The following is a 14,372-nucleotide window of genomic DNA, read 5'->3' as shown; positions in this document are numbered from 1 at the left end:
GTGACTGCTAATGGGTAGGGGGTTTCTTTGGGGGTGCTGATGAAATGTTATTAATTAGATAGTAGAGGTGATTGTACAGTCTTGTGAATATACTAAAAACCCTGAATTGTACACTTTTAAAACATGAATTAAAATTAAAATGGTATGAGAATTATATCTCTATAAAAAAATAAATTCAAAGAAATAGTCTAAGGAAATCTTATTATGCAAACCAAAAAGAGTCTTCCATGATAGAAATACCTAAACATGGCTGTCCCTGGAGAAGGTTTTAAAAAGAAAATTTCTAGGCCTCACCCAGACTCATGGAATTAAAATATCTAGTGACAAGGTCTGGAAATCTGTTTGTTTTTTTAATCTGTATTTTTAGCAAGGGTTTTGGATGAGTTTTATACAACTAATCTGGAGTAAGGCATTTGAAAGGAATTTGTTTTGGCAAATTAATAAAAATTTTGGAACTCTAGAAAAAACCTTACCTTACACAATAAGCAGAGCTCCAGGAAAAAGGAATTCATTTTCCTTATGGATTAGGAAGGAAGGGAGGCTTGAGTAACACAGACAGCCTTCAAAAGTACTAGAGACAGGGCACAGTCAGTCCAGTTGTGAAATGTCAATTTGTGACATATGTGTGATTTATCTGAGTGATAGTCTTTGCAGGTAAGATTTGACTCAAGAGTTTAATGTAAATCCCAGCAATAAAAAGGCTTGTGGAAAAAAAAGTAATAGGATAATTTATACTTGTATCTTCATAAGGCAGATAACTAAGACTATATATTTCGTTTCTTTTTTCCTTTTTTTTTTTTTTTTTGAGAGAGAGAGAGAGCACGCGCCCGTGTGTGTGCAGGCGCGTGTGAGCAGGGAGGGGAGAGTGGGAGGGAGAGAGAGAATCCTAAGCAGGTTCCAGGCTCAGCGCAGAAGCCTGATGCGGGGCTTGATCTCATGACCCTGAGATCATGACCAGAGCCAAAATAAGAGTTGGATGCTTAACAGACTGAGCCATCTAGGCACCCCTAAGACGATATATTTCAATCTGAATATTATAAACCAAATAATACAAACTATACAAAAGTAATACATAAAAATCATAATGATACAAATATCAAAATGAAAACTATAACTTGAAAAGTAATCTTTTAAAGTTAAACTTTGGTTTTATTTTAAAATGTTATATTTATAAAAACAATAAAGATAAATGTTTATACCTTTCAAAAATGCATCATCAAATTTCTGAGCTGATACTTTTTGGGGATACTTGATTCCAGCTCCCCAAGAAACAAAAGGAGTTAAAGTCTCTGAAGGATGACCAGCCCCATGGAAACCTACAAATAAGACACCAAGAGTAATACGACAAGTGTATAAGAACTAACTTACACCTATATATTTTTTTAAATACTTAATTTTTTTTAAAGATTTTATTTATTTATTTGACAGAGAGAGACACAGCGAGAGAGGGAACACAAGCAGGGGGAGTGGGAGAGGGAGAAGCAGGCTTCCCACTGAGCAGGGAGCACAATGCAGTGCTCGATCCTGGGGACCCTGGGATTATGACCTGAGCCGAAAGCAGACGCTTAACGGCTGAGCCATCAAGGCGCCCCTCTAATTTCTCATTTTAAATGAGAATATATTCCTTTTATAGCTAGAAGATTCTCTGCATAAGATCAGGTTTTTTTCTAACATTAACACATTAAGCAATTTTGTGCTAGACACTACATATACTAAGACATCTAATCCTCTTCGACATTACAAGATATCTGCAAGCTACATTTACCACTACTTTAATCATAAGGTACATGTCACTTAAAGACAGACTAACCCCAGTCTGTCATCCCATGGTCAGAGGTAAAGATAAATGCTGTTTTCCCATCATTTCCATAAAAATGTTCAAGCATGGACACAATCTCTTTTATTCCATCATCAACTACTTTAACGTTGTCCTTATATTCCCTGTTTAAAAAGAAACAGAAGAACAAATTAAATTACAATAATTTGGAAAACTCAAATTTCTTCAACATGAACTAATTACATCTAAAGTTGGTAACTCCTAAAATACTTCTATTTTTTTAAAAATTTTTTATTTAAATTCAATTAGCCAACATATAGAGTACATCACTCCTAAAATACTTTTTTTTTTTTTAAAGACTTTATTCATTTATTTGTCAGAGAGGGAGAGAGAGACAGAGAGTGCACAAGCAGGGGGAGCAGCAGGCAGAGGGAGAAGCAGACTCCTCGCTGAGCAGGGAGCCCGAAATGGGACTCAATCCCAGCATCCTGGGATCATGATCCTGGGAAGGCAGATGCTTAACCAACTGAGCCACCCAATCATCCCTCCTAAAATACTTTTAGATTTCATCATGAATATTTTTAAATCAGAGCTCTTTAGATTGTTAAAAATAATATTCTCTCCTTTTAAAGAAGCAAAAGAATATGAAATAGTTTTCAGGAATAGTTTAAAAGAAGAATATTCTCCTATACTAGCAAATACATTTTAATGAATGCTTTTTACATCTCAAATGCATTAATTATGACTTCCAAGTTCATACCTCTCGGTGCAAACTATATTGTTCTTGTCATATTAATAGGTATCACTGTTTCAGGTATAAAATGTTTCCATCCCTTAGTGTTTGTGATATAAAACATTAATATAATATAACATTCTAAACAAATTATATTTAAGCGTTCCATTCAGTTGAACAGGTTGGTTTGGTATGAACTCTTTCACTTGAACCAGTTCATCATGTTCAAGAAAGGGAGCATGAGGTATTCATTACTAGCAGCTAATCAATAGGCTTTATAGTTACAGTTAGACTTATCTAAACCAAATTCTAAATAAAGAAGTATAACATGGGGGCGCCTGGGTGGCTCAGTTGGTTAAGCGACTGCCTTCGGCTCAGGTCATGATCCTGGAGTCCCGGGATCAAGTCCCGCATCGGGCTACCTGCTCAGCAGGGAGTCTGCTTCTCCCTCTCCTGCTCCCCCCTCTTGTGCTCTTTCTCTCTCAAATAAATAAATAAAATCTTTAAAAAAAAAAAAAAAAAAAAAAAAAAGAAGTATAACATGGATTCTTCCTCTTTTGGTTCGCAAAACTGAGAAAAATATTTGCTGTTCTATATAAGGAGTGCTACTGAAATACAGTATACAAAACTTTATACATCTGCTAGATACAATACTGATTAAATGGAACACACAAGGAATAGCTAATTACATCTTTTTGTGATATAAATATTAACACCATATAAATGCTTTCCCCCCCAAGATTTCCTTAAATATTTCTAAAATATATAATTTTTCCCTGCCTTGATAAATGAATATGGAATATAAGTAATGTGATAATTACAAAAAAATTATAATACTTTAAAAGTTCAAACAGAATAGCTAAGTCTCTCAAAAACATGAAATTAAACACAGCATTAAAATTACCTCGATGTTGGTCGGTGAGCATGTCCATTTGTATCTATTCCTAATAAATGTAAGAAAAAAACTATTTTTTCTTCATTTACTTTAGAAAACAAAGATTGGTTGTTTCTGGCAGCATGAAAGAATTCCTATATGTAACAAATCAGTTAAAGAAATTTAGTTCATTTGTTTTATTTAAAAAATAATTCTGATGAAAACATTTAATTACATTTATATATAACTATAAGATTATCTTATTTTGTTTAAATTTATCCTCAGGACCTACTAATACAAAGTCCTTATTGTTGGTTCGGACATCAACATTCAAATAATGAGTGAGCTATTTTCTGGGTTATAAAAGTAGGCCAAGAAAAGGTTATAGAAAGGGGATCTTGATTTCATGAAGATCTCATAATCACTGAATAAAAAACAGCAGGTTGAAGAAATATTTTGACAAGAATCAAGTAAAACAGTACTAGAGGCAACATTTTAGGAACATTTTATCATTTTTAAATGTTTTTGGAGCTGGACTACTTCTCGCTGTCCTGTCTAGGTTACCACCCTAGTCCCAACAAGTTCAACCATAACTGCTCACTCGGAACATTGTGAATAGCTTCCGAACAATCTCCTTTGCCCAATGCTGGAATCTGTTCTTCACATTGTATGATAGAAAAATGCCCTAACTTAATAAAATATGGGTCAAAAATTATTATATTAATTTCATAATGATAAGCTGGATTTATAATGCCCTAAGACAAAGGTTTAAACTTCTACTTACATACACATGAACATGTAAACCATTTTAGATAAATCAACAGGCTAGGCCAAGATACATAATTATTGTTCACATAAATGTCTCTAACTATACAGTACATGGTAACTTTAACAAGAGCTATTTAATTGTCTAATAAAAGTCTGAAATACTTTTTGAAATAATTCTTCATTATTATAAATACTAAAAAATACAAATGGTGCCATTACAGAAGCCTGCTATTCAAGAATAGAAGTAAATAAAAAACATAATATGTAACCTGCTACCATCCTCCTTAAAAGCATAAAACCATCCCCTAACTTTCATATACATTCTACTTAGCCCCTAAGAAGTTTTAAATCTAGATAGAAGTGGCAAGTTCTTCAAAAGAAAGGAGTTAAATTCTAATGATATAACTGAAAGCTGACAAAAACCAAAAAAACCTAGCAACTTAAGTTAGAATTTGTTCCATGACTGGTAAAAAAAAAAAATTCCACTGTGTAAAAAGTGCTATTCATTCACATATGGACATAAGATCTGGGAAGCCATGAAATACTAATCTTGTAGAGCTCAACCCATTAGATTTCTATTGGCTTTTTAAAAGTTAGTCTTTTGGACACAACAGGTGGAATATACCCCTAGCTACTTTCCCTTCCATATTTAGTACACTGGTGACCATCAGCCCTCACTTTTTCTCATCTCCTTGCAAAGGCACTCATTCATTTCTACACTCAACAAATGTCTGTTATGCATCAAGGGAGACCACTCAATGACTACCCCAACATGCACTCTCCTTTTCTCTCTGAGTAAAAACTTGTGGTTTCAAGAAACATGGCAATGCTCAACCTTAAAACCTACATATTTCCCATCCTCTCATACAACTAGATGTACCTTAGTGGTTGTGGCCAACGAGATATAAATCAAATATTTCAGTCAAAAGACTATGCAGAACTAAGGCTCTTTGAAATAAATATAACTTAGTAGGAAAGAAGTTCCTTTTTGATTCCTTGCACTGTTGGTCCTAAAACACTGAAATAATGGCACCTCTTGGATCATGAAAAACACTTTGGAAGATAAAACTCATGCTCTGAGGACAGAGGAGAAATTCAAAGAGACTGGGTCTTAATGACACCATGGAACCAGTATGGCAGTCATGTACTGCATCGACCCTGGGCTGCCTACTTCTGGCATTATCTTTACTGAGATAAAAGTAAACTTTTAAGCCATATTTTTTCCCCTATTACACAGAACTAAACCTAATCTAAGCTAATACTTGTATCTATGTACCAGACAATTCCTTGACAGGAATTAAGTTAACAATGAGAAAAAGTCATTATCTCTACCAACAAGATGTATGGGGGATATGCCAATGTATCAACAATTATGGTACAGCATAATGAAATAGTTAAGAGAGAGGTATCAAGGGAATATAGAAGAGGGTTATCTAAGTCGAACGGGAAGCGAAGTGAAGCAAAGGGAAGTCATGGAAGGCTTAATAAAGGAGATGGTGCACAAACGGTTTTTATTTATTTATTTATTTATTTTTAAAGATTTTATCTATTTATTTGAGAGTGTGTGAGCGAGAGAGAGAGCACAAGCTGGGGGAGAGGCAGAGGGAGAAGCAGACTCCCCGCAGAGGGGCTCGATCCCAAGACCCAGGGATCATGTCCCGAGCCAAAGGCAGTCACTTAACGGAGTCATGCAGACGCCCCTGCACAAACAGTTATAAAAAGCAAACAGATTTGACACGAATGAAGCTTAAGGACATTATGCTAAGTGAAATAAGCCACTCACAAAGGACAAATATAGTATGGTTCCATTTATATGAGCTGTGTAGGTACAAAACATAGATCTATAGGTACAAATACAAAGAAACAGAAAGTAGAATAGTAGTTGCCAGAGGCTGGGAGAGGAGGGGAAATGGGGAGTTGTTTAATGAGCACAGAGTTTCAGTTTTGCAAGATAAAAAAGTTCTGGAGATCGGAGGTACAACGATGTGAATATACTTAACACTACTGAACCTGTACATTTAAAAATGGCTAAAATGGCAAATTTTATGTTACAGGTATTTCACCACATTAAAAAAAAAAAAGTGAGTAGACATTTACATGGATTTGTTTTGCTTGGATTAAGCATGAGTCTCTGGCCCAGGCACAAGTCCAGGTAAAGACCCCTGACTCCTTCTCTAGCCTTACCTCAGATCTTGCTCCCAGTGAGTATTCCTGCCACCTTCACTTCCCCTTCTTTCAGTTCCTCAAATCTATTATGCTGCCTCTTCCTTCAGTGCCCAAGATTTACATATTACTGTTGACCTGAAATACTCTTTTTCATGTGCAATCCAGATCCATCCAACTTTGTCTCCTATACTTCTGAGATCATCTCAAAACTCTCAGAAAAGCCTTCCCCTGTCTAGATCACAATTTTCTAAAAGTATATTCTTAGTCCCTGTATTTTTCCTTCACACCATTTCACTGTTGATGATTTCATATTACTGTTATTACTATACATATATACCATATTTTATGAAGTCATGGGCAAATCATTTTTTCTGATCACTAGCAGTGTTGAAATAAAGAAAGGAAAAAAAGACATAAAATCAGGCCAGCCACAAGCTGTATCTGCCCATACACAAGGAATCTAACCCACGATTCTGGAGCATTTTTAGCTATGTCTATGAAATTAGAAACCAAGTGCCTTTCAGCAGATGCTAACATAAGTAGATTATATTAAGAAGTGATAATAAGAAAGTAAAATTTGCCAATTATTTCCTTAAAGAGATTTTATTTAACTTCAAGTTTTCCCTGTTGACAAAAGTATACGTTAAATGAAAAAAGAAAATTTCAAGAAGGTCCTGATAAAAGAAATAGGGTTTACCAAAGAATGTATTGAACACTTAATTCCTGCTAAGTAAATACAAAGAAAAATGCAGACACATACTGAGGAATACATTTACAAACTAACAAAAATGACTATATCATGGAAAAGTCCACAACATCAGTTCAAAAAACACTACTGGTAAAAAGAAGAATCATTAAAGGTCAATCAATGAATGTTTCTTACAACAGACAAATTATAAGTTGTAATATGTAAATGAGAAACAATGGACAGGAAGAAAGGAAGCCATTATCCACAAGTGAGATTTTCACACAATTTTTCAAAATGTAAATTCTATTGATTCCTGGTGAAAACTGTGATAATTATCACTATCAAACAGTCCAAACTACTTTACTTCTTAGAGAAACTCATGGATATTTTGTTATGACTAATTTGCTGATTTGTTTTTATCTTTCTCTAAAGTGCAATTTTTTAAAAATCCTGTTATTATAAATGCATTACATTTGAATAGAATTTTCAAAAGCATTTTTCATATATCTTACATGATCTCACCACTATAAGAGACTGTTGTATGGTGAAAGAATGATCAAGGTTTACCTAGGATTATTCAGCAAATAGGAATGAAGTGTAAGCTCCCTGAATTCCAATCTATGGAGCCCATTTAACTGTCGGAAACATGGAATTTAAAAAAGTTATCTTTTTCAAATTATTTTTTTAAAACTTCCATTAATTGTTTATTGTAGAATGTGTAGTTTCTTAGAATCTAGCCTTTTTAAAATAGTATGTTACAATACAGAACTTTCAAGTTTATGCAAGTAGGAAAAAATTAAAATGTATTTACTAACAAATCAGTTTCTAGTACTTTAGGTACAAATACATGTGCTGAAGATGATCAACTCAATAGCACTCACCTTCACATTATCAAAAACCCAAGTATCCAGTTTTGTTACATCATGGGCACCAAAATCCTCACTCTCAGCATCATAGCTATATGTATAAATATGGTCTCCACCAACACCTGAGTGGGAAATTTGGGGAAAAAACTTAAAAAAAATTTTTTTTAAACTGTCATAAAATATGAAATAGCCATTTAAAAATTTTTGCGAGCAACCAGAATTTTTCACAAAGCATTTTGTATTATAACGGGGAAGAGAAAGACAGGCAGAATAATGAACATTTATTTCATGTGCCATGGACCATGACTTCTACTTTAACATGCTGTTGCTTTTTGTTCTCACAATAACATTTTTAATTTTAAAGATACACTACATGTAAGTTAATTCATTTAGCCAAAGTTACAAGGCTAATACACAACAGCACAAAAATAAACACCAAAGTGTGTCTCCCTGTACAGATTAAACTATTCAAAAAATTTGTCTTAGGACGCTACAACCTAAAATAGATGAAGTCATTTGGTACTTCCTAAAGCAAGAAGAAAATTTAAAAACTTCACTTATCTTATTCATAAAATGTGTATTTTTCTCAATATAAGGGAATAAATATTGCGTATTGTTAAATTATTTGAAGGGGTCAACAAATATATTAATCTTACACATTTACAAGATTTTATTAAGAATCTATTCAACTGAGTGAATTGCTGAGATAGGCTCTTACAGGTCATGAGGAAGAGATATAACAAATAGCAATCTCTTGGGCGCCTGGGTGGCTCAGTTGGTTAAGCGACTGCCTTCGGCTCAGGTCATGATCCTGGAGTCCCGGAATCGAGTCCCGCATCGGGCTCCCTGCTCAGCAGGGAGTCTGCTTCTCCCTCTGACCCTCCCCCCTCTCATGTGCTCTCTCTCTCCTCTCATCCTCTCTCTCAAATAAATAAATAAAATCTTTTTTTAAAAAAAATAGCAATCTCTTATAATAGCAATGCAGTTCCAATGACACTACCACTGCTCAGCCATTCTACTCCCTACATCCTAAGTACAGATCTGAGTGAGTTTGTTGGTTACAATAAATGGAACATTCCTGTTGGATTGTTTCTGATTCAGGTGTTGGTCCTGTCCTGTCAGCTATAGCCAGAAGTAGGAAAGTAAGCTTGGTGAGTCACAGCAACTTAATCCACCCTCACCACCACCAGTCCCCACAAAAACTAAACTGCTTTCCTTTAAAAAAAAAAAATTTTTTTTTTTTCAGATTTATTTATTTGACAGAGAGTGACACAGCGAGAGAAGGAACACAAGCAGGGGGAGTGAGAGAGGGAGAAGCAGGCTTCCCACCGGGCAAGGAGCCCGATGTGGGGCTCGATCCCAGGACGCTGGGATCATGACCTGAGCTGAAGGCAGACACTTAATGACTGAGCCACCCAGGCACCCCTAAACTGCTTTCCAAAGAAAGGAGTATATATATAAATGGCAAATAGTTTGAGGTTTTTTTACCTTGACCTACATAATTATGTTCAATGAATATATGTAAAATTCTGAATGTATATTTTGCTTTCAGGACATACAATAATATTCAATAATGCCAATTATTAAGATTACACCTATGGCTAAGTATAATGTTACAAAACCTTTTCATTAAGTGAAATGACCAGTCATTCTGCTCTCACTAAAAAGCATTTAATGACACAAAATTCAAACGGAATCCAATAATTTCAGAAAAATAATACTAATGAATTTTCTAATCAATGCACAGAAACAAATAGAACAAATCCAAATGGCATGATCTTGAATATATGAAAATAGAAATTATAAGTTATAGCATTTAAATCTTTATGTGAATATCTACAAACTTAATACATTATCAAAGTAAAATGAACCAGACATCAACATCATCATCATAATGAAAAGTTACATGGTAAGCATATTGCTAAATATTTCATAAGAATTACCTAATTTACCTAAAAACAAACCTATGAGATAGAAATTATTATTATTATCATCACATTTTACAAAAGGCAAACTGAAGTTCAGAGAAGTTATCTAACTTGCCCAAGATTATAAAGAGGTTAAATGTTAGAGCCATATACCACTTCATTGAATTCAAGATACTAACAACTATATGATGTGCCAATATTTCAAGTACAACTAAAAGAAAAAATCAAATGGACATGTCTATCCATTGTAATATACATTCCTATGTCAGAGATGTTAAATATGTAAAAACAAGTATCTCAAAAATTAATAAAATATAGTAAGTAATATAAAAAAATTACCATATTGACTTATTATATATATCATCTGAGGAAAATATAATCAATGACTCTTACCTTTGGCAAACATAGTCAAGATATCTGGGCTTCCCCAGCTCCATGTGTACTTGCTTTCATTAACAAGAGAATCAAATCCCACAGGATTTTCCTTCCATCCTTCAGGTCATTGAAAAAAGAAGCAAACAGTAACAACAGTAACATATACATGGTGAAGTATTAGTATAGCCGCTAAAGAAGTATTCCTCAAATAGTAACAATGACAATTAATTACAGAACAAATGCAAAACTAATAACAGATTTTATGTTACATGTATTATACTATATTTTAAAAAAGAAGCTTACAATAGATAATTTACTTCTTACTAAAACAGAATCACTTTTGAACTTTTGAGAGTTAACATTTAGGAAAACCATGGATACATCCAGATTGTTTCAGCACCACAGAATGATAAAAGACCAAAGCTTAATTCTTGAATCAACACCAGTGTGTGTTTATGAGTAAGGCATGCTAAAATACTTGCCAAAAGTATGTCAAAACACACTTCACTTTATGTCATGATTCAGTGTTAAAGAAGCAATATATATGCAATAAATTTTTCATATAATAAAGTCATCCATATAGATAATACCTTTGGCAACTGCACTGACATCTTCATAAAACCCAGCTATCAGGGCCACGTGACCAGGCCGAGATTCAGTTGGCACACGTGTATGAGATATCCCCCAGCTGCCCTCACGCATTATGATATTCCTAAAAGATATTATAGATCAATAGTTAACATAGACTTTGATTAAATCCTGTTAGAGCTTTAGAAAAATAAGATTATTACAGAAGGAATCAAAACCAGAAAGTGAGTCAAAATTTAACAAGGAGAGGAATCTTTCTGATCCCAGCTGAACACAGTCCTAGCCCTCTGACTAGCTGGATTCAGCAGCATAATGAGCTTAGGCGAGACAAAGAACCATCTGGCTACTACACAGAACAAAATACACGATTGTTGTATGAAGCCACAAAGTATTCAGATGGTTTGTTACCTGAGAAATAACTGACACACACAATATTGTTCTATAAATGTCAAATTTCACTAGGTGTGATGTGGTATTGCGGTCATGTAGGAGAAAGTCCTTGTTTTTAGCTGATACACGCTGAAGTGTTTAGCAGTGAAGTGTCATGAGATCTTTCCTTCAAATTATTCAGAAAAAAATAAAAATTTAAGCATATGTGTGTGTGAGTGTGCGTATGTAGTGAGAGAGAGAATGCAAATATGAAAACCATTAAAAATTGTTAAAACTAGGAAAAACTACAGATTTCATCATATACTCCTTTCAATTTCTCTGTGTTGAAAATTCTCAAAATAAAAAATTAAAGGTAGTGGAAATGGCTAGACTCCTAATTAGGAGTTAAATTATATTCCTAAATTTGAGATTACAACAGGCAAAAGGTTTCTTCTGCTAAAATGTATCAACAGTCTTTAAGTTGTATCACAATGAAAGCAAAGGACTAGCAATGCCATTGCAAGTGAAAGAGCAGCAGAGCAACAAGCTATAAAACCCTGACTGCACTGTTAACAGTTTCAAAGATGAATGCTTGCCGCCCAAAACAATAAGTACTGGTTTAGATACTCTTTATTACTGACTTACCTCATACTAAAACCAATTTTGGTAAAATGCATGCATAATAAGTAAAAGTTTGAAAACCATTGAACCACTTGTTATGGGAGAAATACTTTTTAACTTCTTCAGTTATTTAATGAAAACCAAACTTTAACACAAAGAAGGAGGCATAAAGAAATTTGGATATCTGTTTAAAAACATTTCGATCAGTTCAGACCATATATATATTTTTAATTATTTTACTTATTTATTTGACAGAAAGAGAGAGAGAGAGCAGAAGCAAGGGGGAGCAGCAGAGGAAGAGGGAGAAGCAGACTCCCTGCTAGCAGGGAGCCCGATGCGGGGCTCGATCCCAGGACCCCAGGATCATGACCTGAGCTGAAGGCAGACGCTTACTTAACCAACTGAGCCACCCAGGTGCCCCGTTCAGACCATATCTTTTTAAAATCCAAAGTGAAGAACAAATAAAACCTCTCACAAACAGGTTTAAAAGAAACCAGAAGATTCCTGAAATCGTAAACACCTGATGGCATACAGCATAAGGCACATCAACTATGGGAGCTCTTGGCCTGCTACCCACCACCCAAAGGAGAAATAAGTGCTACCGGGAAAGCTCACCTTTTCTCTAACAACGGGTATACTTTTACCTTATTAATCTGCAATGAACTGTATTTCTCTCCTTTCTTTGACAACTAAGAAATTCATCCAAATATATCACCCCAATTTTAAATTATTTGTAGAAATTTATGTGACACATTTTTGTGAACTGAACTGAACTCTGGTTTGATCTTATTTTCCTACCCATATTTTCCCACTACCCTGAATTGCTCACTTAAATTACTTTTATTTTTTGGGGTGCCTGGGTGGCTCAGCCGTTAAGCGTCTGCCTTCAGCTCAGGTCATGATCTCAGGGCCCTGGGATCGAGCCCCGCATCAGGCTCCCCGCTCCGCAGGAGGCCTGCTTCTCCCTCTCCCACTCCCCTTGCTTGTATTCCCTCTCTCGCTGTGTCTCTCTCTGTCAAATAAATAAAATCTTTTAAAAAAAAAATTACTTTTATTTTTTTAATATGGTATGCATTTATTTAAGCCACCATAAATTTCTGGAAATTCAACAGAAATCCAAGTTCATTCATTCTTCTAGCAGTCAACAAAGATTTAAATTGCCTACTATGTTCTAAGAACTGGAAATAAAGTAGTATACAAAACAAAGGCCCAACCTACATAGAACCTGCACATGCTAAGTACTATCAGGAAAACTAAAACACAGTAAAGAGATAAAAGTAATGATGGCAGGTAAGAACAGGAGAAGTTGGAATATTTTAGATAAATTTCCATTTGAATTTGAGTTTTAATCTCTCTATACCAGCATTAGGAAGGGCTTTTGAGGGACTTGTCACTAATCAGAAAAATAACAATTATTTGTAGGAGCCCCATAAGTTTAAAAAATTAAACATTTCTTTTCAAAGCCACTTCATAAAATCTAAAATCACAATTAACAGTGACATAAACTTGGAAGGGCTTTATATATTTTATAGACGTATTTTCAGTTGAACTCTGTATGTTCTAGTTAAACAGCACTATAATTAGCAATTCATTAATATTTAAGCTTGTCATTATTTTAAAAATGTAACAAGTTTATTGTATAAGAAAAAGATACTATAGTGAGTTGTAAGCCAGGTTTGGGAAATTAGGACAAGTTAGGCCAAGCAGCTAAGGTCATAACTCCTAGGAGGAAATAAATTTGTTAATCCATAAGACAAAGGCAGATGTATATGTGTCCTATTCTCTTTCTCATCATCACTTCTATGTCCAACACGAGATAAAACAGTGTCAAGATAACACTTTCCAGAGAGGTCTTTGTATCAGTTGACATGCTTACCTAATAAATGGCGCTCTAGGATTTCCATTTTCGTCAAATTCATAAAGTGTATCTGCCCGCAAGCCATCAGCAACAAACAGTACTAATCTTTTTGCTGGAGGAGGCAATGGTGTAAACTGAGGAGTCATTCCATGAACCAAAGGAGATGTAAAATAAATATCAAAGATGGAGCCGAAGAACACGAAATGTACAAGCAATCCCAAAATAAAGAAGAGCAGCATATCCAGTGTAATTAATCTTCAAGAAAAACTGAAAGAGGGACAAAATTAAATCTGGGTAAACCTTAATGCAATTATACATATTTTCACATATTTTCATGACTGCAGGTAGACTGAACATATATTTTAAAATATTACCAATGTACAACTTCACTTTCATTTATGGTAGCAACAATAAACATTATTTAATAATGAGGTAATACTGAAATAAAATACATGATAAAATATACTCACACAAAAATAGAAAGTTCAAGTATAATACCCAATTAACACCACTAAACTATTTATAATAAATTTAAATGTATACTAAGCTCATAAAAACTAATATAGGATCAAAAAACAAGTATATAAATGAGTCCTAAAATGAATCAGGGTTCAGTCAAATCAAATCCTTTATAAAATAGAAAATAAAATTCATGGTTGTCGTGGTTGCCCATATGACCACCATTGATATTCTTGGAATTTAATATTACTTAAAGTTTGAGGATTTTTTTTTTTTTTTTGACTTTTGGTTATCAGCCCAGG

General features: G+C 34.3%; 1 protein-coding gene across 11 annotated transcripts in view; it reads right to left on the bottom strand.

Annotated features, from left to right (window-relative positions):
• The window catches only part of PIGN (phosphatidylinositol glycan anchor biosynthesis class N), a 105,935-nt gene that overhangs the window by 73,927 nt on the left and 17,636 nt on the right, over nucleotides 1–14,372 (bottom strand). For all 11 annotated transcript variants that reach the window (XM_078060211.1, XM_078060220.1, XM_078060221.1 and 8 more), the window contains 7 exons: nucleotides 13,630–13,878; nucleotides 10,766–10,887; nucleotides 10,194–10,292; nucleotides 7,888–7,994; nucleotides 3,415–3,539; nucleotides 1,811–1,941; nucleotides 1,200–1,316 (listed from right to left, as the gene is read on the bottom strand). In XM_078060211.1, coding sequence (XP_077916337.1) covers nucleotides 1,200–1,316; nucleotides 1,811–1,941; nucleotides 3,415–3,539; nucleotides 7,888–7,994; nucleotides 10,194–10,292; nucleotides 10,766–10,887; nucleotides 13,630–13,850 — 922 coding nt within the window. In that variant the 5' untranslated portion in view covers nucleotides 13,851–13,878. The remainder of the gene's footprint in view (nucleotides 1–1,199; nucleotides 1,317–1,810; nucleotides 1,942–3,414; nucleotides 3,540–7,887; nucleotides 7,995–10,193; nucleotides 10,293–10,765; nucleotides 10,888–13,629; nucleotides 13,879–14,372) is intronic.

The sequence above is a fragment of the Halichoerus grypus genome, chromosome 13 (genome assembly GCF_964656455.1).
Source record: "Halichoerus grypus chromosome 13, mHalGry1.hap1.1, whole genome shotgun sequence".
NCBI classification, from domain to species: domain Eukaryota; kingdom Metazoa; phylum Chordata; class Mammalia; order Carnivora; family Phocidae; genus Halichoerus; species Halichoerus grypus.
The sequence above is the reverse complement of the archived record's forward strand: the minus strand, read 5'-3'. Positions and strand labels throughout refer to the sequence as shown.